This window comes from Pararge aegeria, chromosome 1, assembly GCF_905163445.1.
Source record: "Pararge aegeria chromosome 1, ilParAegt1.1, whole genome shotgun sequence".
Taxonomy (NCBI): domain Eukaryota; kingdom Metazoa; phylum Arthropoda; class Insecta; order Lepidoptera; family Nymphalidae; genus Pararge; species Pararge aegeria.
The window spans coordinates 4,047,482-4,074,577 of NC_053180.1; the positions used below are offsets into that span (position 1 = coordinate 4,047,482).

The following is a 27,096-nucleotide window of genomic DNA, read 5'->3' on the forward strand; positions in this document are numbered from 1 at the left end:
TACTTATGCAAATCATAGCTTCAGTACAACAACCGAAATTCAAAAGTAATTTTGTTTAAATGACTAATTCTTTTATGAGTTCCAGGTACATTATGTAGTATATATAATCAATTGATAGTGGAAGTGATTCTAAGGGCCTTTTAATGCCCTATGGAATGTTTCGAACGAAGAATATTTCCTATTGACAGCAAGGTCGAAAAACCAGCGTCGCGTGTTACACAACTTTTTTATTACGTATTTCAGTGTTTTCATCGCGACTGCACGATATAGCGAATGTGGTGCCGGACGGGGCACGTTCGCCGCCGGCCGACCAAATGTCATCGTCCAATATGTCCATTTTGTTCACAACATCACACCACCACACACTAACCGAATGTAAATAAACGAAATAAATAAAGACTCACCTATCATACAATGTCACATTACGCTCAATAACACACAATTTCTAGTCTGTCGTGTTCCAAATCATCCTGGAAAATCAAGTGCAGCATTACAATCCGGCTATGCAAGGCAATATCAGTCCTACGGTCACCGACGGCCCACTACTGCCAAAACATATGATATGCCACTATTGTTTCGCCCCAGCTTCGCCTGGGGCACTGTCCAATGTTTTAATTCGAGTTTTCACATGGGATCACCCAACTACGAACACGCGAGTTTCCTTACGAATAAAAACCACAGATTTATATTTCAGTGACGCAAAGCTCATATATCAAGAGCAGCAGCCATTTTGAAATGTACGGGGAGTGCAGTCACGGCATGGAACATTAGTAAATTCCGCCCGTTCCCGTCTCTTGCAGCGCTCCAAACTTAACGCGCTATATAATAAACTTTATGCAGGTTCCATTTTCACACTTAAGGTCACAGAACTTCACTTCATTTTCTTATTGAAACTATCCAAAACAACCTATGCGACATCCGACAATTCCAGCTTACCCCATTTGCATGACACACATAGAATTCGAAATAAACACTCAAAACACATAAAAACGTACATAAAACGTGTCGCGCCGAATCATAAGAAGTTAAAGCATCGCATTAGTATATCAGTCCATTAGAAAAATCGCTAAAAAGATTAGTATATATTTTACAAATAGTTATTCGGTACGAACAATAACAACGGACGCCATTTGCAATTTTCAACTTGACATGCGCATTGACTCGCAGTAGACAAACATACGTGACATAGCTTTGGCAAGAAGTCCCTTTAAAAACATTATTTATTTTTTAAATAAATAAAGAAGATAATGTTATTTCTGTAGAATTATATAAAGATTTTTTTTATAGTCCTTAATTAAAACAAAACATTATAAGTGTTGTTTTGTTCATAGAAATGATTGTTTTTCTTAGACTACCTTTCAAAGTCACATACTAAACTTTCATGCTCCACTGCAACCTTCCATTGATTGGTGCAAAACGTAATCTCAATGTTTTCAAAATATGAAAGATGTATTTTATTGGCTGCCGCCATGAAACGTGAAGACACGAATCACTTCCTGTCCCAAGTTCAAATATAAAAAAAAAATAAGAATCGGTTCTTTTATACTGCGGAAATTTTTCCAAAACGATTAATAATCGTAGAATTAGTCATCATATTTCAAATAATTTGTTACTTAGTTCATATGCAGTAATGTATTTGTTGTTTTGTAATGTACTTTGTTTCATTATTAACTTAAGAACTTATTGATTATATTCCACCAATTATATGCAATACAATTTGTTCAATAAAACCACTAACTTACAAGCAACTTTTTATTTTCATACTTCTACTAACAATCAATCATTTTTTAAAACAGTTACTTTTTTTTCTGAGGCTGATTGTCTTTTAAAGATTCCTTGGGCACCGATTGAAATAAGCCTTTTCTAGCCATTTCATCCTCCCAGTCTTCAAATTCTCCTCTCCTGTAAATAAATAATATGGTTAACGACAATAAGTGATATATCACAGAGTTATCATCAAACTTAACAGAAAAGTAATAAAATAAATATTTTTTTATTTTTCCGTAGTTATAATAATGTTTTAACTAAGAAATTTATTGCCACAAATTTGTATAATTGATCTGCCCAAAATAAGAAATGACGTAGATATACTTATTCGTTGAGGATAGCGCTACTTTATAGTTTAAGAGGTATACATGTTCAATCTGTGAGTTCGATCTTTCGGTCTTGTATTATTCAGGGTACAATTCTAATAATACAAAACCAAAAGTTGTATGTAACGACTAATCTAATGACAAAAACACGAAGAAACGAGAGAAGAAAAAAAATTATTACAATGATTTATTTTACTATTTTTGTTACTTAGTTATTTATAAAACGTAATACTATGGTTCGGTATAAGGTTTTTTGATGAAAATTGCATTCGTTTATAAATATTACTAATTCGTTGATACGACCCGTTGATTTGTTTGCTTTCGTCAGTTCTGTATTAGGTTATTCTTTATTGCTGCATTAACTTTTATAGGCGTATCATATTTCGAGATTGAAATTCATCAGCAATGGTAAAAAAAATTTTTTTCAGTAGCAGAAAATAATGATTTGAATTTCCTCTCAAAAAAGCTAGAACCCCACTAAATATAATAACAGAAAGATAATAAAAGCAAATTTTGACATTATTAGCCACAGATAGAAAATCGAGGTTCATTGATCACTTTTATGATTGATTAATCGCTAACACAATTATTATTTTTAAATTGCATTTACATTTAGAGATTAATTTCTAATTGTAGTTTTTTTTGACAATTTGTATTGTTATTTTAAATTAGGTATTCAAAATACCACTGTACCCATCATGAAGAAATAACATTTTACGACGTTATTTTTTAAAGCTGATTAATCGATATCTTTAAATCACAAAATTCGTACAAAGTTTCTAACTATTTATCGAATTTCGAAATCGTTTTGAGAAATTCGATAATGCACAAAATTTTTAGATTTACAAGTTTACAAATTGAACTAAATGTTTTAAAGTAGTGAAAGAATAAAACAATCAAAGTGCTGAAGCAATGTGTTGAATTTTAACGAGGTATGTTGTGTTTTTATTAAAATACTCTTTCGGAACATTTACCTGGCTTTATGTAAACAAATGTTTGGCCTGAATTTCTTTGTTTAAATTATATTATTGGCTATTTTCAATGACATAAAGCTTAATAAATGATTTAGAAATTAGTATACTGCATACACTTTTAGTTTAAAATAATTCGGAAATGAGTGTCTCTGTTTTTAAATTTGGAATGCCAAACTCTATTACCATAGTTTAGAGAAAGGACTCCGCTGTGTTTAATTAATGCCGAAACTGTTACTGGCTTTATTAGAGGGCGAGGACTCTTACAGCTGGCCTCTGCACAGCTAGCATAGTATTCCCTGATTAAATCCCCTGATAATTTACATGTCCACCAGCCAAAGCACATTTAAAGGGAAGGGAGATGTTTACCGCCATTTTTCGGATATGATTTCCACAAGTTTGCAGGTCTTTGCCTCACACTCTTCATATTTACACATACTGCACAACAGCTCCCCCAGACCTATTTATGACTTTGCTAATTGATATTTCTATCTCCCACCTATCCAAAATAGTCTTTGGTTTGTAAATAAATATACTGTGACAGTAAACAAATCACCATCTAGTAAATTAAATGTGCCTTATTATGATCTAGAATATTTTTATTGATAATATATATCAATCTTTATATTTAAACCTAGACACTAAAAAACATTCATGTTCATCACGCAAACATTTTCCACTTGTGGGAATTGAACCTGCAGCCTTGAACTCTTAAAGCAGGGTTGTATTCATCATATGTATTTATGATTAGTCTATGTTTGTAAATGGGAACAGTTTCAATGTCAAGTTTTTATGCTTTTATGTTTAAAAAAAAGAGAAACTATATAAATAGAGAGGTCCACTAATCCGCACTGGGCCAGCTTGGTGGATAGTATTATGTTAATCTAAGGTTCTAGTTTCTTTATTAGATGTGCTTTACTCTGTTACCATCTTAGACTGCATCATCACTTACCTTAAAGTGATATTGCAGTCAAGGAGAACTTCGAACTTCTAGAAGAATAAAAAAAAAACTACTTCCACTTCTGTTTCACTTTATTGATATCCTAACTTCTAATGAGATCACACAGTTATTAGGTCCATAAATAAGCAAAATCTGTTTATTAACATTCATATTTACTGGCATTGTTCTTTACAGTACATAATGTGTTCCAAGTGCACTTTAGATTTGAAATATATTCAAATTCAAAATTCATTTATTTCACGTAGGCCTAATATAAGAGTCAATACAAGCAGACAGACTTGACGTTTCAAAAGTGCTTCTTTTGAAACGTCAAGTATGTCTGTTTGTATTGACTCTACAACCGGTTCGGAAGGCAGATTCTACCGAGAAGAAGCCGGCAAGAAACTCAGCAGTTGCTCTTTTCCAACATCAACAATTTCCATTTTACATTTTAACATTCATTTTTCTAGCCGGATGCTTCCAAGCAACCTTGTCATTAAGAAATTCATCAATTGTATAGTAACCTCGCTGTAATAAATGTGTTTTAACAAATTCCTTAAACTTATGCATTGGCAGGTCCAAAATCACCTTAGGAATATTATAAAAGCGTATACTCAATCCCACAAATGATCCCTGTACCTTTCGCAGAAGATATGCAGATGACACTAATGTATGACTATTTCTTGTAAGTTGACTGTTTATGTCCACTTTTTGTTTATAAAGACTAATATTTTGTCTTACAAATACTATATTGTTATAAATATATTGTGAAGCTACAGTAAGTATGCCTATTTCTTCAAACTTCTCACGGAGGGATTCGCGTGATTTAAGCTTATATATTGACCGTACAGCTCTTTTCTGCAATATAAATATAGTTTCGATATCAGCTGCTTTGCCCCATAACAAGATTCCATAGGACATAACACTATGAAAGTACGCAAAATAAACAAGCCTAGCTATTTCAACGTCAGTAATCTGTCTAATTTTTCTGACTGCGTAGGCAGCCTAGCTTAGTTTACCCGCTAGTTAATCTATATGGGCATTCCACTGTAGCTTATTATCCAAGGTCACGCCCAGAAAAACTGTGGAAGTCTCTATTTTTAGTGATTCACCATTTATCATTATATTTTTATCAAATTTCTTTCAATTTGGTAAGATAAATTCGACACACTTTGTTTTTTTTAAAAGTAAGTTGTTAACTGTGAACCAGTGCGAAACATGCGACATAACACGGTTTACTTCGTCAGAGTTATCTTTACTCCTATCAGTCTTAAAAATTAGAGATGTATCATCTGCAAACAATACAATGTTCCACTGACATGGTACGGTAGATCATTTATATACACTAAAAATAGAAAGGGACCCAAAATCGAGCCTTGTGGGACACCCATTGAGGTATTTGAACCCTGAGACTTTGCATCATTTATGCAAACTCTTTGGGTTCTATTGCTGAGATAAGAGGCAACCAAATTTAGTGCAACGTTTTGGATACCATAGTGGCTTAGCTTAGCAAGGTTTTATGATCAACACAATCGAAAGCTTTAGATAAATCACAAAAAACCCCCATGGCGTTCTGTGAACATTCCCAGGCAACATAAACATGTTTTATAAGTTTAGCGCCTGCGTCCGTTGTGCGTACGTCCTTCAGTAAAGCCATATATGCCTTTGAATACCCAGGTTATTATATGTTATCTGTAGCACCTGATAATAATTGTTTAGTTCAAATTAAATAGAAAGTTGCAACTGGGATCGCTAATCTTTTAAAAAAAAAATTGGCTATAAGCACAGCAACTGGGTATGGAACACACCTCCTCTAAGGCGCCATCCTGTGTCCATCAACCTGAGGCAAAGGTGTTAAGCCGCCCCTATCACCGGCATTCATGTCCTTAAGACTTGAACACTACATTGCAACAATACAGCACTGCGGCAGAAGCATAGCGTCAGTAATTCTAAAATTTAAATCATTTATTTGTGTACTGCTCTACTTGGAAGCCAGTGATTAGGACTTCAAACTATCAGGGGGCAGAGTTCGAATTTCAGAACACACCTCTAAGTTATGTATGTTTTATGCAATTAAAATATTATTTGAACGGTGAAGGAAAACATCGTGAGGAAACCGGCACACCTGCGTATCAGGTACCCTACCCTGGGTCAATCCGCACTAGGGCAGCGTGGTGGACTACAGCCTTAATCCCTTCTCATTGTGGGAGGAGACCCGTGCCTTGTAGTGGTGCCGGTAATGAGTTCACATGATGATCGATGTTGTCTGCTTTACTTACGCATAATAATCCTTGTATTTAGCTCGTCTCGGTACTCCTATGAAGAAATAGACGCAGGAACCGCCTAAAGCGCATAGGAGCATCGCTCCCCATATTATTTTAACAGTTTGCTTTTGATGAAGACACCTCATGACGGGCTTCACGTAACAGAAAGGCAGCGGAGGCGTAGGTGGGCATACTTGCGGGCAGACCTCCGGACTTGGCGGGGGGCAGCTCATACTGGAAATTTACACATTTTTTGCAGTTCCATAGTCATATTAAAAAACAGTTAATAAATAGTTCTCAGGTCTTGTCAACGCTAAATATTACCAGTATTTGACCAGGATTTGCTTTTTAGCAAACTATCATCAATTCACAATTTAATGGTTAAAATTAAAAATCTTTGGTTTCAGTGCTGCATAAATGAAAAATGGCGCAGGGCTCACAAGGTGGCAGCCACAGACGCAGTCGCGACCACGATGGAAGCTCAATACGTTACACCAACACAGACTGGGAGGCGAAGGAAGCGCTCTACCAACGGGAGCTAGACGAGGCAAGAGCCAGGGCCACGCAGATGGAAAAAACCATGCGCTGGTGGTCAGACTGTACATCCAACTGGAGGGAAAAATGGAGCAAGGTACGTAACGAACGTAACAAAGCTAGGGAGGAAGCGAAACAATTTAAAAACAAACTTGACGTCCTAACGAAAGAAGTAGCGGTATTAAAAACAGAAAAAGGTGACCTGGAGCAGCAGTTGGTCGAGCTGAAGAGAGACAACGAAAAGCTACTAAGCATAGGTGAAAGTAGAATAGTTTCAGGTGATTTAGCAGCTGAGGATGGTGTTGAACTAAGAAGAAAAGGGATAGGTTATGTGTCACCAAATGAGCCATCTATAAGGCAGAGAGCTTCGTTGGATTCCCACAAATTTGCAAACGTAGACAATGTCCTCGCAAATAAATTAGGCGAAATGAGATTGAGGTTAGATGAAGCTTGCAAAAGTTTACAAAGTGAGAAGGACCAGAAAGCATTCCTACTAACAAAAATTGAATCTCTCACGGCTGAATTACATAACACTAAAATAGAGCTGACACACAATGATAGAACTTTAGGCTCAGATTCTAGTCACAGTGAAGTAGAGAGGCTGCAAAATGAATTGCAAGACGAAGTAGCTGCGAAGCAAGTATTAGAAGAAAAAATTGCCGAGTACAAAATGGAAGTAGAAAGGCTCAAATCAGAAAATAACGTACAATGGAGCAAACGGGAGCTTTTAGAAACTGAAAATATAGCGATATTAAGAGAAAATAAGAAGTTATATAGCCAAGTCTGTGAACTAAGAGAGCAAATACACAAACTTAACAGAATATCAGACGGTAGTGCTTACGGAGTGCCGTTTAACGAACTCAATAGGTTGGATTCTAATGTGTTATACGTTAGGAAAACGAGTGTTAGTCCCCGATCTCATGAGTCCAGTAACGGGTCGTCAGAAGCCAATTTAAATTTAGCGCATTACGAAACTAAAACAAATACATCGGGAGAAGATGATGAACTGGCGATAGTGGAAAGAAATGAAAATTGAGATGTTACCTTGCGTAGAAATCTTGAGAAAACTTCGGAAATATTCTCTTCTTTAGTTAGTGACGGCTACGTCAAGTGTTAAATAAAAAGTTAAAAGAAAAAGGTTAGCATGTAGCAAGAAGTTAGTCTGTCGTCCGGTTGAATAATATTAGCATACATACAACACAGTACAAAGCGGATGTTGCGACGTGTTCACAATATGTTTCGCAGTCATTAATTATATTAATTCCGTAAATAACATTCCTCCTAATATACTTGGTCATTTCCAAGATATATTTAGACTCATTATACAGATTGTATTGTTATAAAAAAAAAAAAAAAAATTGCCACCTGTGTATATGGGTCACACCGAATAGGGATTACAGCAATATCAATTACTTAGTATCAATAGTTCATACTGGATTCCGAATTATATAAAGGATCAAAGAAGTCGTTACGTTGAGTGAGGCATTAGAGGAGGGGCAATTTTCACAAAATAGTTGTATTTTTTTTGTTTAAATAATATTAACTACATTAAGCTTTGGCTAGGTGGTTTCTAATACCTCACGAATGGCAAAACAATAAATGTATAATCACATCAACCCATTACAGATCACGGATCCTCTCCCACCCCCCACGCGTTAAGTCCGTAGTCCACCACGCTGGCCCAGTACACTCTCTTATAGGTGGACTCACTTCTACACTAAAGTGTATGGCTTAGTATAAAAAGAGGTTTGAATATTTTTATATGGAACCTAATAAAATGTATTAATCAAGCCGATATCATTTTATTAACTTCTATCCTCTGGAACACGGAGATTCCCTGTTTCTTCTCCGGGGTACAAAGAATCATATGTTGTCTCTAGGATAGAAAAAAATCGAATTACTAATCGGATTTAGCACTTATTGCGGAAGTTTATAGGCAACATAATAGGTAATAGGCAACTAACATAACGCTACAACCCTTATGAGCCTAGGTATGAAAAAAATAACGTGAGATGTGCAGATAAAAACATGGGAAAATTTCCCCATCAGTAATTTTTTCTTTTATGTTTTTTCTGCTTATAATTTTCACACACAAATTCATCCAAACTGAAATTTTATACGAGGGCCTATCTATATCGTAGGTCTTTCAATCAAATACAACACTAATATTATAAATGCGAAAGTTTATGTTTGTTTGTCTTAACGTTACGTCCTAACTGAGCAACCAATAGACTTGATTTTGACATAGAGTTAGTTAAAAAGGCAGAGAGTAATATAGGCTTCCAGGCAAACAACGTTTCCCAGGAGATAATAAAAAAACTTTAACAAACGCGGACGGAGAACGCTAGTTCTGTATAAATGTTAGTGGTTGTTAATAATTGTGATAGTCTAGTTTTAATATGCATGTAATGTTTAGTCGTAGAGCTCTAGAAATTAAAAAAAAAAGTTTATAATACCGAAAGATTAATCTGAAATATAGTTGTAAGAGAAGCCTGTCTTCGCATGAGTTTTTGAGAACTCTTCGTTATGCACGGCGACAATTTTCTTGTCTTCTAAAACTGTAAGGTAGAAAATCTAACATTAGAACCTTGCAAACTAAAACCGTGTTCTAGAAAGCTGCGTGTGCATTATGTCTCCATGCAATCTAACATTAAAAGACGTCATTTTGAGTTACCTAAATAAAATTAATCATAACCAAAATAATCAGTAATTCGCCAATCAATAATAAAATTTTGAGATAAAATTAAAAAATAATCCCGGGAGCACAGAATTAAGAACATAGAAAAACGACTAATATAAAAGCATCAGTAACCATTTTAGTAGTATTTTTTGAACAGGTGGTTATTCCTTAATTCCATTTAGCAGTTGAGAGTAATTATTTTACCTTTAATGTTCTAAACTTTTACCATAAAATGAGGAAAATAGGAAAAGTTTGTGAGCTAGCAACATTCCGCGCTCTTCTCTGTTTATAGACACAATGCACTGCATGCATTAATGGCTGAATGAGGATTCAGTATGTTCTAATCCTGAGGCCGGGAGCATATCAGGTATTTTTTGTTTTATCCTAAAATTTCTGCTTATTACTAAAGAACAATTCTGCGCGTTAGAGATAACTCTGACTATTTTTTCTGTCGAGAAAGTTCTTGCATGTTGTGTTAACATTGTAACGGATAATTTAGTCTGTTAGAAATATGAACTAACTAACTATTAAAGAACTTCATAGATTAAATTATCTTAAAATCGATCGGAACTGCAGCATCTCAGCAATATTCGAAATGTGTTGGGTTTATTTATATTGGTGATACTAAATTAAAACGATTTATCTAATGCTGATAAAATTACGTACCTGTTTTTGTGGATAGTGATTTACTAGGATAGTTGTAGGTACCGCAGCCTCACCGCGTCGCTTGTATTCGCTTTAGGATACTTCTTAATGAATTGATCTAAAGCATAGTAGTAGTAGGCTTTAGATCCTGTATAAAAGGTTCTGAAACAGTTGGCTTATTGCCAACATTTAAACACCCAATGTTATAATATCCATTATATATCCAAACGGATGATACAATGTTGTTCTGAATTTCAAAATAACACTCCTTTGTTTTTTTCCGATCCTTTCCGCGCAAAATGTTTACTTAGATAGCCACATTCTTACTGCTCGATGAGTGGATGTATTTGAAAAAAAAAAAGAACATTTTCATTCACGCGCGTTTTACTGCAAGAGCAGCGCGCGCCGTAAAATAAAAGTAAGTTATTCGAATCTCCGCCATATTTTATCGATATTTTTATTGTTTTGTTTATAAAAAAATGAGCGATTCAAGTTTTGACAGCACACCGCCAGATATTTTAAACGCTGCAAAAGACAATCAACGTGTCGATTATATTAATGAATTTCATAAAAAATAAAAATAATGAAGTGGTAAATATAAATATTCCACCGAGTACATCAGGTACCTTACAACATTAAAGAACATATTTAAGCGAATTTTAATAATTGCACGATACAAAATGTTAATTACTTCTAAAATAAATAATTCTTTTATTATTGCTTGGTTTATTTGTATATACTCAGTAATGTATGATATTAGTAAGACCTGTTTTTTAATGTCGGCAGTAAGCTAAAATTTCAGAATCTTTTTATGGAGGATTCATATTATGGGAGTAGATAAAGTCTTGTATGCAACTGTTGATAATAAGGAACACTGATTTGGGACAATTATCACATTAGTGTTTTAATACCCCTTAACAACAGTTGCATAAATAACTATAATTTTTTTTATTATTTGTCTGTTCATTGGACACTATGTTAGCCATTTTAAAGCGCATTTGACACTTGGCTGAATTAAGTCGTTACTGAATTTAGCCAACCAATCGATGTAGTACATTGTTAAATAGCATTCAGTGAGATAGCATACTAAATTTACAAGCAAGGATGGTTTCTAACTGACACTTTCTGAAGTCAGTAACGACTGAATTCAGCCAAGTTTAATAAACTTTTAAAACGGAAATAAGAGATCGCTGTGTATATTATTTACGTTATAATATGATGTATAATAAAATGGTGATATTATTTTCACAATAAACTTTAAGTTATAGTTAGTAAAAATAAATTATGTAAGGCCTAACGGACACCAAACAAAAAAAATGTATTCATAGACATGTATATTTATAGTGTTAAGAATCTATTTATTTAGCTTGACTTGCCTGATTTAGTTTTTAAGTTTTCTTCTTAGGCCAACTAAAAAAATAAATAAACACCCTACCATAAGAATAACGAATTATAGAATTGAATCTACTTCGTTCGTGCGCCAAACGTTTGAGAGAAACCCAAAATGATGAAACCCTATTATGAAGACTGAAGGCGTTTGGCAGGAAACTTAATTTCAATACTATAACTGTTATCCTTATGACACTATATATGATTGGGGTATGGGTAGCGCTTCAGACTAAGGACATTCCTTTTTCAAAAATGTTCTTTCAGTTTTTAAAAAAGGTAACAGGATAAATAATAATCAGTCTGTGCACATTTATACTGTTTTATTAGCATTCGTTACGATAAAATAAATATATAGAAAGAAAATAGGTACTTTTTTTTACTAAATTATCACCATTTACTTATCTTACTCGTTTTTTTTTTTTTCAGTTTCAGGTATATGAAAAAAACGATTAAGATCGTAGGTGCTCCCTAAAATTAGAAAACATTTTAGGAGTTCTGCCGCAATATAACCGCCGTAACTATTTGACTTCCTGTCAAAAATGGTAGACGATCATGCGATAGCTTCCATAGTTCTTAACTGACAATAAGTAAAATCCTCATTGTTCAATATTTTATGAAATATAATATTGTATAGATAATACAATATTAAAAGAAATATTTTTTACATTATAGACTTCATCTTCAAAGGTGTATTATTAAGGTCTCACTGCTGGAGACACGGGCCTGCTCACTCATAGAGGGTTTAAGGCGCAGCTATAGAAGAGTAAACGATACGAGTAAAAGTAGAAAATCACACACATGCCTTATTCGCTCGCTCGCTTCACTTTTTGTGGGGTTTTCCTAATCGAACATGCGATGAGCTTATAATTAACATGTTATGACATGTTATATACCTAGGTAGCAGGTATATAATTTATTTACAGAAAAAGTATATGTGGTCAAATACAAAATATTTGATTATTCGTAGTATCTGCTGGGCACGGCCTCATAGGAGAGATGATTTAAGAGCATCGACCCATCACGCTGCTCAAATTAGTGCTTATGGGCTTCAACCCGGTCCCAGCTGTTCTCACTAACATGAGATAATAACCAGACTGGATGACTTTACGTGGTCGCCGAGGCACGGGGTTTAACACCGTCAATTTACTATCTCCGATTTTGCGACTTAGTGGTGTCAAGGGTACAAAATGTTTTTTATTACAGAAATACCAAATACATTTTCTAGGGCCGACCCGAGCATCGAACTCAGGACCTCGTTCACATGCGGACAACTTTACTAAAGTGGCAGTTATTTATACTCATCCTTGCTGTAAGATTTGCGAGTTTAAAATCTATAACTGCTAAAAATCGAAGTAAAAACGACCTAATCTATTTGTTTCTCGAATGCAACCAATGGGGAAGATAAATGAAAACTATTTGACAGAGGGCTCTGTGTGTTTGTTACTTTTCAGTTGTCACCGATCTGGGGTCTGTGGCACACATCACTTAGTATGTATTAAAAAATAGGTAAAAAAACTTTTTAAGTTAAACGGTTTTATATTAAACATACATTGCAATGTTTAAGATAAATGTACTAAAAACCAAAAAATAATAAAATAGATACAGTCGTGGGAATTATAAACATATGCATAGACTAGACTAAAATAAAACCGTGGGGCACGTCAATTGTCTACAAATCATCGACTTAATGTGCGATAGAAGAATAGTTTAATTCGTCGTTAAAATAGGCAGTTGGCCCGCAGACGGTGAGGAAATTACTTACTATTTTCTTGCTCATGGAAATTCCAATAGTTATACACTCCATGTAAACAAAAGAGATGTTTCAACTAGTTTATCGTTGGACATTCACACTGCTGGCTGGCGAGGAATCGTTTCACTGCTCGTAGTTTGTCTTTAATCGACAAAACATATGATAAAAGTACTACTCGCTCACCACTATGAAACCCTAAAACTCGCTTTTAATCGAGCTTGGTAGCTTGTTTCCACATTCTAGCCCTACTTATCACACGTCCATCGTTGTCGGTTGAACAACTGCCTAATTATAGTGTAACATTACAAAACAAACATTTTAATCAACGACTGTAGACAATTGACGTGCCCCACGGTTTTATTTTAGTCTAGTCTATGCATATGTTTATAATTCCCACGACTGTATCTATTTTATTATTTTTTGGTTTTTAGTACATTTATCTTAAACATTGCAATGTATGTTTAACATAAAACCGTTTAACTTAAAAAGTTTTTTTACCTATTTTTATTTTCTAGTTTTTAGTTTTTATTTTTTTTAAAGGGGCAAGGCTATGTACAACAAGATGCGCCTGAGTCTTGAGGGGAAAACGCTAACGACATATCATTTTTATCCACCCTAATGCCATACAGTTCTCGGCGCGTTTTAACCTTTCACCTTAACTTGGGTGGTGTACCGCTAACGACGTATCATTTTTAGCCACCCTAACGCCACACAGTCCTCAACACGATACAAAATCTTGACTTGGTGGTGGATTCAGGCTGGATTTATCAGATACCTAAATTACAGATTCAATTTCTAAATTTAAATCTTATTATTATACGCCATTTGGTGGCTGCGCCCATCTTAAATATTGAGGTTGTATAGTGCACTGTATTCTTCTTGTCAAGCCCTTTTATTTGATTACCATATTGGTGGGATTGATAAAAAATTGTTATCAGCCATTTGGTAACGGCGGCCATCTTAGATTTCAATTTTGCATAGTAAATTGTATTCTACTTGTGAGACCTTTCATTTGATACCCATGTTGATGGGATTGATAAAACCTAAGTTATCCGCCATTTTGTAGAGGCCGCCATCTTGGATTTTAATTTTATATAGTACATTGTATTATACTTGTTAAGCCCTTTCATTTGATACCCATATTGATGGGATTGATAAAACCTACGTTATCCGCCATTTTGTAGCGGCGGCCATCTTGAATTTATAATGATAATGAATAAATATAATTGTATTGTCACCAAAATCCAAAGTGTATACAAAATTTCAGATTAATCGGTTGACAGGAAGAGGGTGAAATTTGAATTACTAAATTTGACCCAAGAATAATAAATAAAACAAACGGGGTGAGCTAAATAAAACCGTTTAAAAATAAAAACCTATTAACATATGTTGAATAGCTTGATTTAACTTCTATTCTTTTATTTTATAATTTAGTAGCTTCTGTCTACGTGAACTTCAGAATTGTTTCTAAAGCTTCGTTCGTTAACATTTTTTTCATCCTACACGGAACTATTTGAGAGATCGGTATAGAAAGTACACAAGTGTCATGCATACCAAATTTCAAAGGTGTCTGCCCGCGGCTTAGCTCTTAAACAATTTTCAATTTTCCCTCGGGAACTACTTAAGGAATCGGGATAAAAGGTAGCTTTTCCATGTCAAAGGCTACATGCATGCCAAATTAAATACAAATCCTTTCTGACGTTTTGCTTGATTGAGTAACAAACATCCATACTTTCACATTTATAATATTACTAGCTGTCGCCCGCGACTTCGTCTGCGTTTGTTTTTAAGACACATGTGGCATTAAATTCAGGTGTAGTTCTACTGAAATTGTTAAGTTATGAATTCTTATAAAAAAAACGGGTGTAGTCTATTAAGAAATTTTTGAATTCACATACCATACAATACGCAATATCTAAAAAGAACTGTCTGATCAGTCCCAGCTCCTAAGACTTACAAAGAATTGTAATAGTTAAAGTAAGATTCGAAATCTCATTATTACGAAGAACATTTCTAACATTATTTTATTATTAGTCCTAGCACTGAAGTCCTCATAAATGTGGCAGCATTTTATGTATTCAGTTCCGCTAAGCCTTAAATGAGGAGTAAGCTGTTGTCCGCTGAGAAGTTCTGTCCTCCTTCTCCAATCACATTCATTAGATCTACACGAAATTTGGGCAAAATTAAAGTTATTATAATCTCTATAGTACAAAAATAATTGTTTAAATCGGTTATCATTTGACGGAGTTATGGTGTAAAATCGTCAAACAATTTGATCCCCTCTCCCAAAAGAACATAACTTTATTTCGGGATAAAAAGTATCCTATGTTACATTTAATAGCTCCAAGTATACATAATATATATGTACAAAGTTTCATGATGATCGGTTAAGTAGTTTTCGCGTGAAAGCGTAACTAACAAACTTACAACCACATTTATAATATTAGTAGGGATTAGGATTAGGAATCAAAACAACATTATTGTGGCGTAAACACCAATCCACTGTGTTGTAAAAAGGTAAAAGTAACATCTATAGCCAATAACAGAACGGTTGGACTGGAGGCCTCTCCCAACGGGCGGGTTAGCCAATAATCACCACTTTTAGTTGGGCTGAGATAGTAATCACAGTAGAAGATGGTAGTAGTAGCATAGATAACGCTCTGGCTGCTCTCCTTTAAATAAAAAAAGGTAACGAAAAGTACAAATGGTAAGGAGATTGACGGTAGATCAATATCATTAGACAATATTTAGTATCAAATATTTGGCGCCCTCTAGCCGGAACAAATTGACATTGGACTTCTCCATTAGCTTTATAGCTTTATATAGGTCTTCATTTTGTTCGCGCTTTATCTTTATCCTTATTATTATCACCCTTCACGTTTGTAGACTGATCTTCGAAGTTTGCGACTGGCAACATTCCCAACCTCTTGAACTTAGACTTTATCTCGCGACGTTTCTGTTCTCTCTTTTCCTTTTTCTTCACTGGGAATTGTGGTTCATTTACTTCAAGCTGTTTTCTGTCTCTTTTATTTTTGTTGTACGTTTTGATTACACCCGCTTTCACAGACAGCGGTTCATCATCTTCGCTGCTAGAAGTTGTTGCGTTGTTGCTGTTTTTGATTTGAATTTTGTTACCGTCGCCCAACCTAGATTTTGCATGGTCTATAACTTCGATTTCTATTTCATCGCCCAAATCTCCCGGTCGCAATATTAATGGTAGAGATTCAATTTGGATGTCTAATCCTGGGAGTTCGGATAGACGCTGAAGGAGATCCTGTGTCGTCGTTTCGTAGTTTCTTGCATTATTATCCGCAGGAACCTTGTGGAACTTTGCAATATCCAATACTGCATCATTAAAATCGCCATTCCCATCGTTACCACCATCAGAGTCCTCGATATCAATATCTCTTTTAGATTTTCTTTTTACGTCTGCAATATTCAGTTTTCCCAGTGATGGTGTGATCATTTGGGTGTGAGAGCTCGATTTGACTTTACCGGTAGGGTTTTTGAGATCACTCTTGGCCTTTGAACAAGTTGTTGGTTGTTTTCTGAAACAATTTCGTTAATTAATTATAGATCATCATCATCATCCGCAGCCTATTAAACAGGCATTCTCTCTAAAAACGAGACACGGTTTTAGAGTTTAAAACCCACCGCGCTGCTCTAATGCGGGTCGGTGGGCTTTAACGAACCCTGTCACAAAGTGTACCCTGTAAGTGTTAATAACCGGGATGGAGCACTTAACGACGTGTTCTCCGACGCACAGGTTGACACCTCCAATTTCCTAACTCGAGGCAATTATACATAGTTAGACCGAATTAAGTTTTTTCTGTAATTTTATCTATCTTCTGAAACTTTAAATGTAAAAAAAAAAAATTAAATCACGCAAATCAGTATTATACAACTTGTAACAGCATTATGAAATAATATTGAAGATACGTAACAAAAATTCATAAGGAATCGTCATATAAAAAATATGATAATACATGTTTAATTTTTCATACAAACATTTTCAATATTTACTTATGGTAACCCTAAGATAAAAGACCAAAACGCGCATAGTACCTACGCTACGTGACGCGTAATAATAGGACAGGAGCCACACAATCTTAATTTTGCGTGAGATGTAAGGGTTGTATTGGATTTATTTCAGTAAAAACCTTTTGTAGTAGTTTACTAAAAGACTATTAGCGTTTCGGTTTCTTAGATAAGTCTCAGAGACAGTAATTAATGTACTTCTAAAGCATCTGAAGTATAATTTCGGTTTTCATTTACACATTGTATATCTTATATCTTTAGTTAAACTTTAAAATGATGTTGGAAAAGAGTAATCTGCTGAGTTTCTTGCCGGCTCTTCTCAGTGGAATCTGCCTTCCGAACCGGTGGTAGAGTCACTACAAACAGACTGACTTGACGTTTCAAAAGTGCTTATTAATTAGGCCTACTTGAAATAAATGAATTTTGAATTTGAAGTGCAATTCTTGTATATATATATATAATTGGAACCTCGGAATCGGCTCTAACGATTTCCATGAAATTTAGTATACAGGGGGTTTCGGGGGCGATAAATCGACCTAGCTAGGATTCATTTATATTGGACTATTTTTTTAAGTCGACTCATTCGCGGACGTAGTCCCGCGGGCCCGCTAGTATTAATGAAAACGTAAAAATGGCTTTGTAGCCATTTAAATTATAACATACCTCTCCTCTGCAGTTACAAGATGATTCATAGGATCGACCGCATTCGTCATGGCTTTTTCTTTAATGCTGTGCACTGTTCTAGATCGTTTTTCAGCAGTTTTATTTTCATCTTCTGACGAATCTGTAAAGAAATTCAAATTATAGAAAATTATTTTTTTATTTTTATTTTACAAAAGTTTACCACCAGTATAAATAATAAATAAATATACTACGACAATACACACATCGCCATCTAGTCCCAAAGTAAGCGTAGCTTGGGTTATGGGTACTAAGATAACTGCTGAATATTTTTATGAATAGTATACATAAATACCTATAATATATTATAAACACCCAGACACTGAAAAACATTTATGTTCATCACACAAACATTTTCCAGTTGTGGGAATCGAACCAACGACCTTGGGCTCAGAAAGCAGGGTCGCTGCCCACTACGCCAATACACCAAATAAAAAAAAACAAGCATTAAAAAAATATATATAATTACAATTTAAATAAAGGAGAAAAGGTACAATAGGCGGCCTTATTTAAAAGCGATCTCTACCAGGCAACCTACCAAATTGAGTACCTACATGAAGTTAAGAAGAAGGGTTACGGTGTACACAAAGATGACTTTGTTTTTGTAATTTTATGTTTATTATTTAAGAATGAACTTAAATAATAAAAATAAATTACAAAAATAAATAAATAATAATAATAAATTATATAACATATACTTACTTTATATACGTACACATATAATAACATAATATAATTTCTACAATGTATACCTATCTGTCATAAAGAAGCAAGAAAAGAAAAGAACAATAAAAAAATAAATAAAAGGGACTGTTTAAAAACAAGCTTAAACAGGGGGAAAAAAGTCAAATAAAAATTAAATTGCCTTAGTCGCCGACACCCACAGCAAGAGGAGGGATGGGATAACAGCTTTATATTTTGTTATTTAATTTATCTATAATAACTGGGTTTATACCTTTCTAATAAGATAATTATTAATATTAAAATTATACTGATCAGCCGTCACCACACGGCACAAAAAGTTACTATGACCATATTGGCTAGAGCATAATATGGAATAGAATAGAAAAACTTTATTGCAACAAAACACACAATGAAAAACCCAACGAAAACCGTAGTACTTAGTGCAAGGGTGCAAAGGCAGCCTTATCACTAAAAGTGAACTTTTATAGGAAACTCGAGCGTGCGAAGCCGATATATAAATAGAGTAATCTAACCTAATTCAAAACAAAGAAATATGTACTTTTTTTTATTTATTAATTTTGGATGGAAAACAGTAGCCCAGTGCGGATTGGACTCTACACACCTTTAAGAACATTTTGAAGAACTCTTAGGCATGCAGATTTCCCAACTTTTTGTTACTAACACATTTTTTGTTGTAAATTTGGATTTGGAATGCAACAATAACACGACCTTTTATAAAGCTATAAATGGCACGTAAATGGTCGTGTTATGAAAGTGTTTCCAGCAACAAGAAAAATATTATATTCTTACCAGGGTCGTTCATGTCAGGATCCTCGCAGTCATCAATGATTCCGCTGATGAGCTTCCTAAGCGACGCGTTAAGCTCGCCCGCCAAGTTCTCGTTAATGTACTTGAGACTCGGTACGTTGGGAGAGTCACCTGTAATTCAGTAAAACATTTTATGTTTGCTCATTTTCTTTATAAAACCTCTTATGCCTGTTTTCACTAAGGAAAAACAAGGCAAGACCTAAATAAGTAACACATAATCAAAGAATAAAATAAATAATAAATAAATAAATATACTACGACAATACACACACCGCCATCTAGTCCCGAAGTAAGCGTAGCTTGTGTTATGGGTACTAAGACGACTGATGAATATTTTATGAATAATATACATAAATACTTAGAATATACATATAAACACCCAGACACTGACAAACATTCATGTTCATCACACAAACATTTGCCAGTTGTGGGAATCGAACCCACGGCCCTGGGCTCAGAAAGCAGGGTTGCTGCAAACTGCGCCAATCGGCTGTCAAAGAAGGCATCACCAATCGATTTTCACTCTGCAACTTACATAACCTAACTTTTTTTTTTGGTTCTTGCCAAAAGTTATATTTTTCATTTTTGGTATGGAACTAAGGTTATTAAGCAAAAACTTTTTTTTATCTGTCAAGTGTCAGTTTACGACCCCCTTACTGTCAAGATCCCCGAATCATATCAAGGTCATCGAAGGGACGATAGGCCTTCGATCCAATTATACAACGTGTAACCGAAATACGAAATACATTTTAAGGATGCATAAGTATATTACATAAGGAATCACCCTGTAAAAAAATTAAATCAAAAGAAGCATATTTATTTTTCCATATAAACGAATCCAAAACATTTTAAGTGTTTACTTATGACAACCCTATTGAAGATAAAAGACCGACACGTGCATAATACCTACGCTACGCGAAGCGTAACTGGTAAAGTGATAGGAGTCATATGATTTTAATTTTGATGTTAGGGCTGTATTTGATTTCTTTCAGTGATTATGCTTCCCTTGCGTAAATACGTAACCTGCATTTATAGTGACTAAAGAACTGCTTAGTTTCTCTTACCAAAGAGTGCTTTTTTGGCCAGCTTGTATTGCCGCTCCGCTGATCCAAGATCTCTGATATGATCCAACTCCTCGTTCTGACGATAGAATACTCCCCTCGGACGCACTCCTAACCTGTCCATGCTTGTGTATCCTGGGGCGAAGAATAAGATTTAAGATAATTAAGAAATAACATAAAAATGCAAAAATATTACAGAAAAGACAGGATTCGAACATGTCGACGACTCGACTCGACGCGACTCTCTGGCTCTCAAGATTCAAATTTCATTTATTTGATGTCTCAGTGTGGGTACAGAACCAACTGATATTATACCATATTTGTGTTAACTATTGAACCAGTTAAACTTAAATGTGACCAGGTTTCTATTGGCAAAAGATCCTGTTTGGTGTTGACTATATTTCTTAAGTTTTTTTCTCTCTGGTGTACTATAAAAGTGCATTCATTTATTGAGTTTAGAACCAGCTAAACTTAAGTATGCCCATCTATTGTGAACCAATTAAGCTACAGTTTGGCAGAATTTTAGTTGGTTATAAGAGAAACAGATGAACTAAAATGTATGATCACATTTCTGTTGGCTTTAAAACCAGCTAAACTTAAATGTGACCATACCTGTTAGTAATAAATCCAGCTGACCTTATGTTACCACATCTGTTGGCTATAGAACCAACTCAACTCAAATGCCTGACCCCATTTCTGTTAGCTATAAAACCAGCTAAACTTAAATGTGACCACATCTGTTAATAATATAACAAGCTAAACTTAAGTGTGACCAAATCTGTTGGCTATAAAACCAGCTAAACTTAAACATCCACATCTGTTGGCTAAACGTAAGCGTGGTCCCATTTAGGTTGACAGAATCAGCTAGAGGAAGAGTGGTATTGTATGATGTACCTTCTAAATACTTTCTTATGACCAACTCCATCCCCCTGGGCCGCTCAGTAACGTGATACTGGGTCCATTTAACCAGCACTTCGCCAAGTATGTACAGTATGTCAAGTCTCCGCTCCCGTCTTGCTACCAATTCTATTCTGTTGATAGCATTCACATCATTGGGGGTAATGCGGAGACAGGCAAATCCAGAAAACGGCTGTAGGTTTAACAAACTGTAGACGATAAATAGGCCCGCGATCGATTCCTGGAAATATTTCATGGAAAATATTAAGCACAGCTAGTGTTTGTGCCCGCGTTCTTTGTCTGCGTTTATCACGGTTTTTTACAAATCCCGTGGGAAACGATTGTTTTTACGACAAAAAAAGTCCTTTCAGCTAACTCTTTGCCAAAAATCAAGTTGATTGGTTACTCAGATCGTAAGGGAAGGACAAAAAAACTAAAACACTTTATTGTTAGTTAATATGAAGTTTTATCTAACAAGAAGTCTGTTTGAGAACATTGAGAAGTAACAATAAGACAGGAGTAAACTATAAATGTGGTTAAATTGGTTTTTATTTTAAACTCACCTCATAATAACTTGTGTTCTTGACCATATAATATTTAGCTATTTGAATCATCTCCTCAGATAACTCTGCTATTTCTGCACTTGATGATCGGCCCCTAAAGTAGGTTACATTTGTACATCAATTTATATTATATTACCATAAAGTTTATGTTGTTTGGGCCTCAAACTAATGGAAGAGGATTTATGTCATTTTTACATGCAGAAAATTTGTGGGTAACCACACTTTTAAATGCTTGAAATAACTCAATAGTGTTTGATGAAATATACCAGGAAACTTCCACATTTAAAGCCTTATGTGTGTTTTAAGCAATTTTATAGAAGCACTTTCTTTAGAGATGAAAGAAAACATTGTTAGGATGCCTGAGAGTTCCCCATAATGTTGTCTCATATGAAGAACTAGCTGAACTGATCTCATTTTGTGGCATTTTTCCTACTTATAGCATTTATATACCCATCATAACTTCTAAACAATAGGTCCAATTTGATTAAAAGAGAAATTTACAGGTTCATAATCAATATTAAATATAAAACTAATTATTTGGATTTGCATGTCATCATCATTCCATTGTATCAGTGTTCAGACTGAAAAATTTGCCATTATTGTGACTTAACTATAATAGTTAGACATATAGCCTCATGGAATTTTTTGTTTGCATTTTTGTTGGCATTACTTTGAAAATGTTACATTATTTTTATGTATAGTTAATAATCTTCGCGCTGCACGTTAGCGATTCATGCAGCATAAGTCAGAACGATTTTTAACAACATCTTTAATCATTTTCATATTTCAGTTAATTTAAAGAAAAACAAAATGAATTTTACACTAAAACCTGCCTCATGGGTCACTCTGTCCATTAGTGAAAACAGTTATTCGCGCCCAGATAAACCGACAGACGAGGCGGGGGACTTTATTTTTTAATATTTAAGGATAAGGATAAGGATGTTGCCAGTGCTATAGACTTAACTCTTCTCATTCTGAGAGGACTGTGCTTTGTAATAGGTTTGCAATGGGTTGATTTTGATGATGATTACGTAAGTAGGTATTACGATGTGATGGCTTGGTGATACTTAAATTATTTAAATCCTTTTATAATATTTCTTATGTTGTTGTTTTTCTCACAATAGACTAATTAAATAAAAAAATAACCAATCCAAAAAAAATATTTAGCTGGCTTGCGGCCCAATGAAAGCAATAATTGTGGGTTGGAACAATTCTGCTTAAATATAACTTTTTTTTAAATACTTTATAGTAACAATTTACAGAACAAGCAGATGCCAGATGGTACATGAAAAATCATTGCCTATATATAGCCACACTTTGCAGGGTACACAAAGAACACTTCCTACAACTCAAGGCATATGTGTTAAGCTTCATGTGCGTGTTTAATGAAGAAAGTAGATATAATTTTCATGTTAGAAAATTATATCTACTTTTATCATTACTAAGAGTACATAAAAATTTACCTTACAATACTGGCAAACTTAAAACGAGGAGAAGAAATATGGTTTTACATTCAATTCCAAGTAGGACTAAATTTGCTTCCCAACAATTTTATATACATAATTGCAAAAAGTGCTTACTGAGTGGTTGCATAAATTAAACTATTATGAAATGGAGGATTTTATGCAATGTACGTATGAATTTTGCATCCCATACATTGTCATGCAAAGATACACAAGCACACGTTTATAACACACTTATACATACATTCATTTACACATACACTCACTTACACACATACACACACACACAAACATACGCACACGACCACACACTCACACGCTCGCACGCACACTCACACACTCAAACGCACCTAAATCATAAATAATTTAATTTTAATTTTAATAATATACTTACTGATAGAGCAAATCAAAGTTCATTGCCTTCCATATTTTAGAGAACTCCTGGAAGTCCAGGGTTTTAAGTTGCATGCACCTGTGCACTATGTCATCACAGTCACTTGAAAACCCATCTGCTATGTGCACTTGATAGAGTTGTAAATGAGCAAAACCTAAAACAATGCACCATTATTTTTAATTTTATTAGCGGTCATAGCCTAGTAGTAAGACTTTGGCTCCACTATTGCTGAGTTGGAATCCTGACATGCACCTCTAACTTTTCTTAATTTTGTGCATTTTAAGTAAACCTGCATTCCTGAGAGTTCTCCATATACTACTAATAATATATACTACTACAATACACACATCGCCATCTAGCCCCAAAGCGTAGCTTGTGGGTACTGTGATAGCTGATGAATAATTTTTTTATGAATATAATACACATAAATACTTATAATATACAAATAAACACCCAGATACTGAAAAACATTCATGTTCATCACACAAACATTTTCCAGTTGTGGGAATCAAACCCACGTCCTTGGACTCAGAAAGCAGGGTTGGTGCCCACTGCGCCACTCGGCCGTCAAATCCATATTGTTCTCAAAGGGGTGTGGGGTCCACCAAACCTCATTGGGTCAGAGTAGTGAACCCTTGTTGAAGTGAGCCGAAACCCTTCTTACTGTGAGAGGCGACCCATGCCCTGCAGTGTGTTGGTAATGGTTTGGGATGATGATGCTGATATCTTAGAAACTCTTCGCTCTAAATGGTAATAAACTCACAACTTAGCAACTTTCATAAAATACATTATTATAAGACTGAATGCTCCAATGCAGGTTAGCAGGCATAGTTGACTCACTGCAACTTTTAATAATTAAATTATTAGGTGAAAATTCAACCACTCTCGATGAAGCTTGGAGGCAGGGAGTAGTTGGGATCTATTAGGTACCAGTGGCGTAACAAGTGTTTATAGCTGGTGTGTATCCATCAGTTACAGTAAGTCTTGGGCATGGCTTAGTGTAACCAACAAAACAAAAATTTACAGAAAAAGGTGTAAAACTTAACATTTAACTTCCCAGAAGTGGGATATTCTGAGGTTGCTGATAGTATACCCATCGTCTTTTTTAAATCATCGAAGATGTTGCTATGTAGCGACAGGCCGGCCAAATAGTTTACCTTTAGGTCTTTTTCCTGTAGTGTTCTGTAGCGTAACCAAAATCAACTTCTATTAATTTAACATGTTATGATAGCGCAGCAAACATCGCAATGTCGCAACCATCTTTAGACAATTACTTTATCATAGTTCAAATAATTCCTTTCTTTTATTATGACAATAAAGCTATAAAAATTGTAAAAACTTACGCGGCATTTTATAAATACAAATCTTGTTGGCCTTAGATTGAGTTCCGTACACATTCAATAACTACTGTTGTAAGAACTAGAAAACAAACATAAGAGGAAAATAAACGGCTTATAATTTCTTGTTAAATTTTCATTTCGTAATCGTACTATGTAATTAAATAAATATTATCGAAAACAAGAATTATTTGGTAGGTACTTCGTAATCATTTCCACCACAGATGAATGTAACCAGTAAAGGCCAGAGACAACAGACACTTTACGGTTTTCGATTTTAATAGCTCCTTCGAACCTTTTTTCGTCTGTGAACGTAAACACAACAGATTACATAACTTCCATCACACCTTAGTTTTTGATATGGAGGGTAGAGGTAAGGAGAGTCATCTTATATGGGAGAAAAGTTGAAAAAGTGTCCAGTTGTTGCGCTAAATAACAGTTCAAAAATCCTCCACAATGGCGCTGGTGGATGCACAGGGTATGGTATGAATGTAGCAATCGTAGATGAATTGAATTATGCCGAGTTAAAAATTTAAATTCATTATCGACTAAAGTAGTTAATTATTGAGAATTTCAACAGCTTACGTTGTACAAAATATTGTGGTAAATATAACCTTACTTCCTTGTATCTCCATACTTCTTTGTTTATTTTTCAAGCCTACTCTAACAATATTTATATTTGGCGCTTCTTTTAAGAGTTACCCTGATGCAAATGTGGCGCCATCCTAATTTAATACATTTTGACGACACTTTTTCATATACACAGATGACTCTCCTTACCTCTACCCTCCATAGTTTTTGAGGAAACAGATCTAATATTTATACTTATTTTTTTCGTGATCATATTTAAATACAACGAGAAAGATTAAGAAATAGTTTATATTTTCGGCCTATTTTTGATTTTATTTGTAATAGTGTAGAAAAATTGTAAGATTTAAGTTAATGTTTAAAGAAAATGATAATTACTTAGTTTTAAGCTAAAATGTAATATTTCTAAAGGCCTTAAAGGACTTGAATCCATGGCCGTAAAATAAATTTAAAAAAAAACTAAGAGAAAGCAAATTTCACCAACATTTCAACACTGACGACCTTTCTGGCGCAACAGTGAGTGCTGTAAATTTATGTAGGTAGTCCCCGGTTCGATTTTCGGCAGGAGCAATTTGGAAATATATAATTTCTTAATTTTCTCAGATCTTGTTTAGTGGGCCGCAGCTATTTACCACCCTCCCGAAAAAGATGTGCCGCTAAGCGATTTCACGCAGAAACCGATTAGGGGGAAACGACTCTCATACTCCCTAACAGGTAAGCCCGCTACAGACTTCGACTGCATCATTACTGCGTGGGAATAATGGGATAATACACTATGCTCGTAGGTCTTCGTAGAGATTTCCATCTGTCGACAAATATTGTAACTGCCCACAGCAAGGCATTTACTTCGTATTTATTTATTTATTTATATATATATACCTTTAATATATGGCTTAGTTAATAAAGAAAACCTCAAAAAAGGACAATATATTTTATTGCTAGCAATGACTTAGACAAACGATTGAAATAATATATTTATTTAATGATTAAAATGTTTTGCATAAACTACTTAAGGTCATACAGATAAACAACTTAAATCTTTAAAGAATATATAAATTTGAAAAGGCATTTATGATAATTTCGGCATTGATGGCATGAGAACCGTAGTAGCTTAGATAGCACAGTACTCATGCCGCGTTTGCCGGAGAAATGAGGTTCAAATCCTACCGTTATAATTATTATATATTTTTTTTAATATTTCCCCCTAGTGTTTGTAATAACACTTACAAACAAAATATAAAACAACATACAGTACTAAAATAATCAATCATATTATATCATCTTATGCAAAGCTGG

At 34.6% G+C, this 27,096-nt stretch overlaps 4 protein-coding genes across 6 annotated transcripts in view; 1 reads left to right on the forward strand and 3 right to left on the reverse strand.

Moving 5' to 3' along the window:
• LOC120637310 overlaps positions 1 to 1,130 on the reverse strand; it is a 24,917-nt gene extending 23,787 nt beyond the window's left edge. The window contains exons 1-2 of one of the 3 annotated variants that reach the window (XM_039909112.1): positions 996 to 1,130; positions 405 to 470 (exon numbers count right to left, since the gene is read on the reverse strand). The gene's annotated coding sequence lies outside the window, so the exon portion shown is untranslated. Of the gene's footprint in view, positions 1 to 404 lie in introns of all 3 variants that reach the window. The other 2 variants (XM_039909104.1, XM_039909094.1) reach the window with 2 other exon arrangements.
• On the reverse strand, positions 215 to 6,501 carry LOC120626728. The gene is made up of 3 exons (XM_039894427.1): positions 6,284 to 6,501; positions 1,801 to 1,902; positions 215 to 365 (listed from the first exon to the last, which is right to left on the reverse strand). The coding sequence occupies exons 1-3, from the start codon at positions 6,499 to 6,501 to the stop codon at positions 215 to 217; spliced, it is 471 nt and encodes a 156-aa protein (XP_039750361.1).
• Positions 2,841 to 9,123, forward strand: LOC120623304 (coiled-coil domain-containing protein 102A). The gene is made up of 2 exons (XM_039889262.1): positions 2,841 to 3,025; positions 6,676 to 9,123. The coding sequence occupies exon 2, from the start codon at positions 6,693 to 6,695 to the stop codon at positions 7,836 to 7,838; it is 1,146 nt and encodes a 381-aa protein (XP_039745196.1). The 5' UTR covers positions 2,841 to 3,025; positions 6,676 to 6,692; the 3' UTR covers positions 7,839 to 9,123.
• A 6,531-nt stretch (positions 9,124 to 15,654) lies between these two features.
• On the reverse strand, positions 15,655 to 25,436 carry LOC120626055. The gene is made up of 8 exons (XM_039893338.1): positions 25,219 to 25,436; positions 23,876 to 24,029; positions 22,019 to 22,112; positions 21,453 to 21,696; positions 20,562 to 20,693; positions 19,480 to 19,608; positions 17,968 to 18,088; positions 15,655 to 16,814 (listed from the first exon to the last, which is right to left on the reverse strand). Exons 1-8 carry the CDS (start codon positions 25,223 to 25,225, stop codon positions 16,097 to 16,099), a joined length of 1,599 nt encoding a protein of 532 aa, XP_039749272.1. The 5' UTR covers positions 25,226 to 25,436; the 3' UTR covers positions 15,655 to 16,096.
• Positions 25,437 to 27,096: the final 1,660 nt, after the last annotated feature.

What these genes read in the sequence shown, in the direction of transcription:
- LOC120626728 (XM_039894427.1), bottom strand. Translation starts at nt 6,501, where the DNA reads ATGAGCTGCCCCCCGCCAAGTCCGGAGGTCTGCCCGCAAGTATGCCCA. An exon ending in AAATACAAGGATTATTATGC is followed by an intron (nt 1,903 to 6,283) that starts GTAAGTAAAGCA and finishes ATTTATTTACAG; the next exon opens with GAGAGGAGAATTTGAAGACT. An exon ending in AATCAGCCTCAGAAAAAAAA is followed by an intron (nt 366 to 1,800) that starts GTAACTGTTTTA and finishes ACATTCGGTTAG; the next exon opens with TGTGTGGTGGTGTGATGTTG.
- LOC120623304 (XM_039889262.1), top strand. Translation starts at nt 6,693, where the DNA reads ATGGCGCAGGGCTCACAAGGTGGCAGCCACAGACGCAGTCGCGACCAC.
- LOC120626055 (XM_039893338.1), bottom strand. An exon ending in AGAACACAAGTTATTATGAG is followed by an intron (nt 21,697 to 22,018) that starts GTGAGTTTAAAA and finishes AAATATTTCCAG; the next exon opens with GAATCGATCGCGGGCCTATT. An exon ending in CATAAGAAAGTATTTAGAAG is followed by an intron (nt 20,694 to 21,452) that starts GTACATCATACA and finishes TCTTCGCCCCAG; the next exon opens with GATACACAAGCATGGACAGG.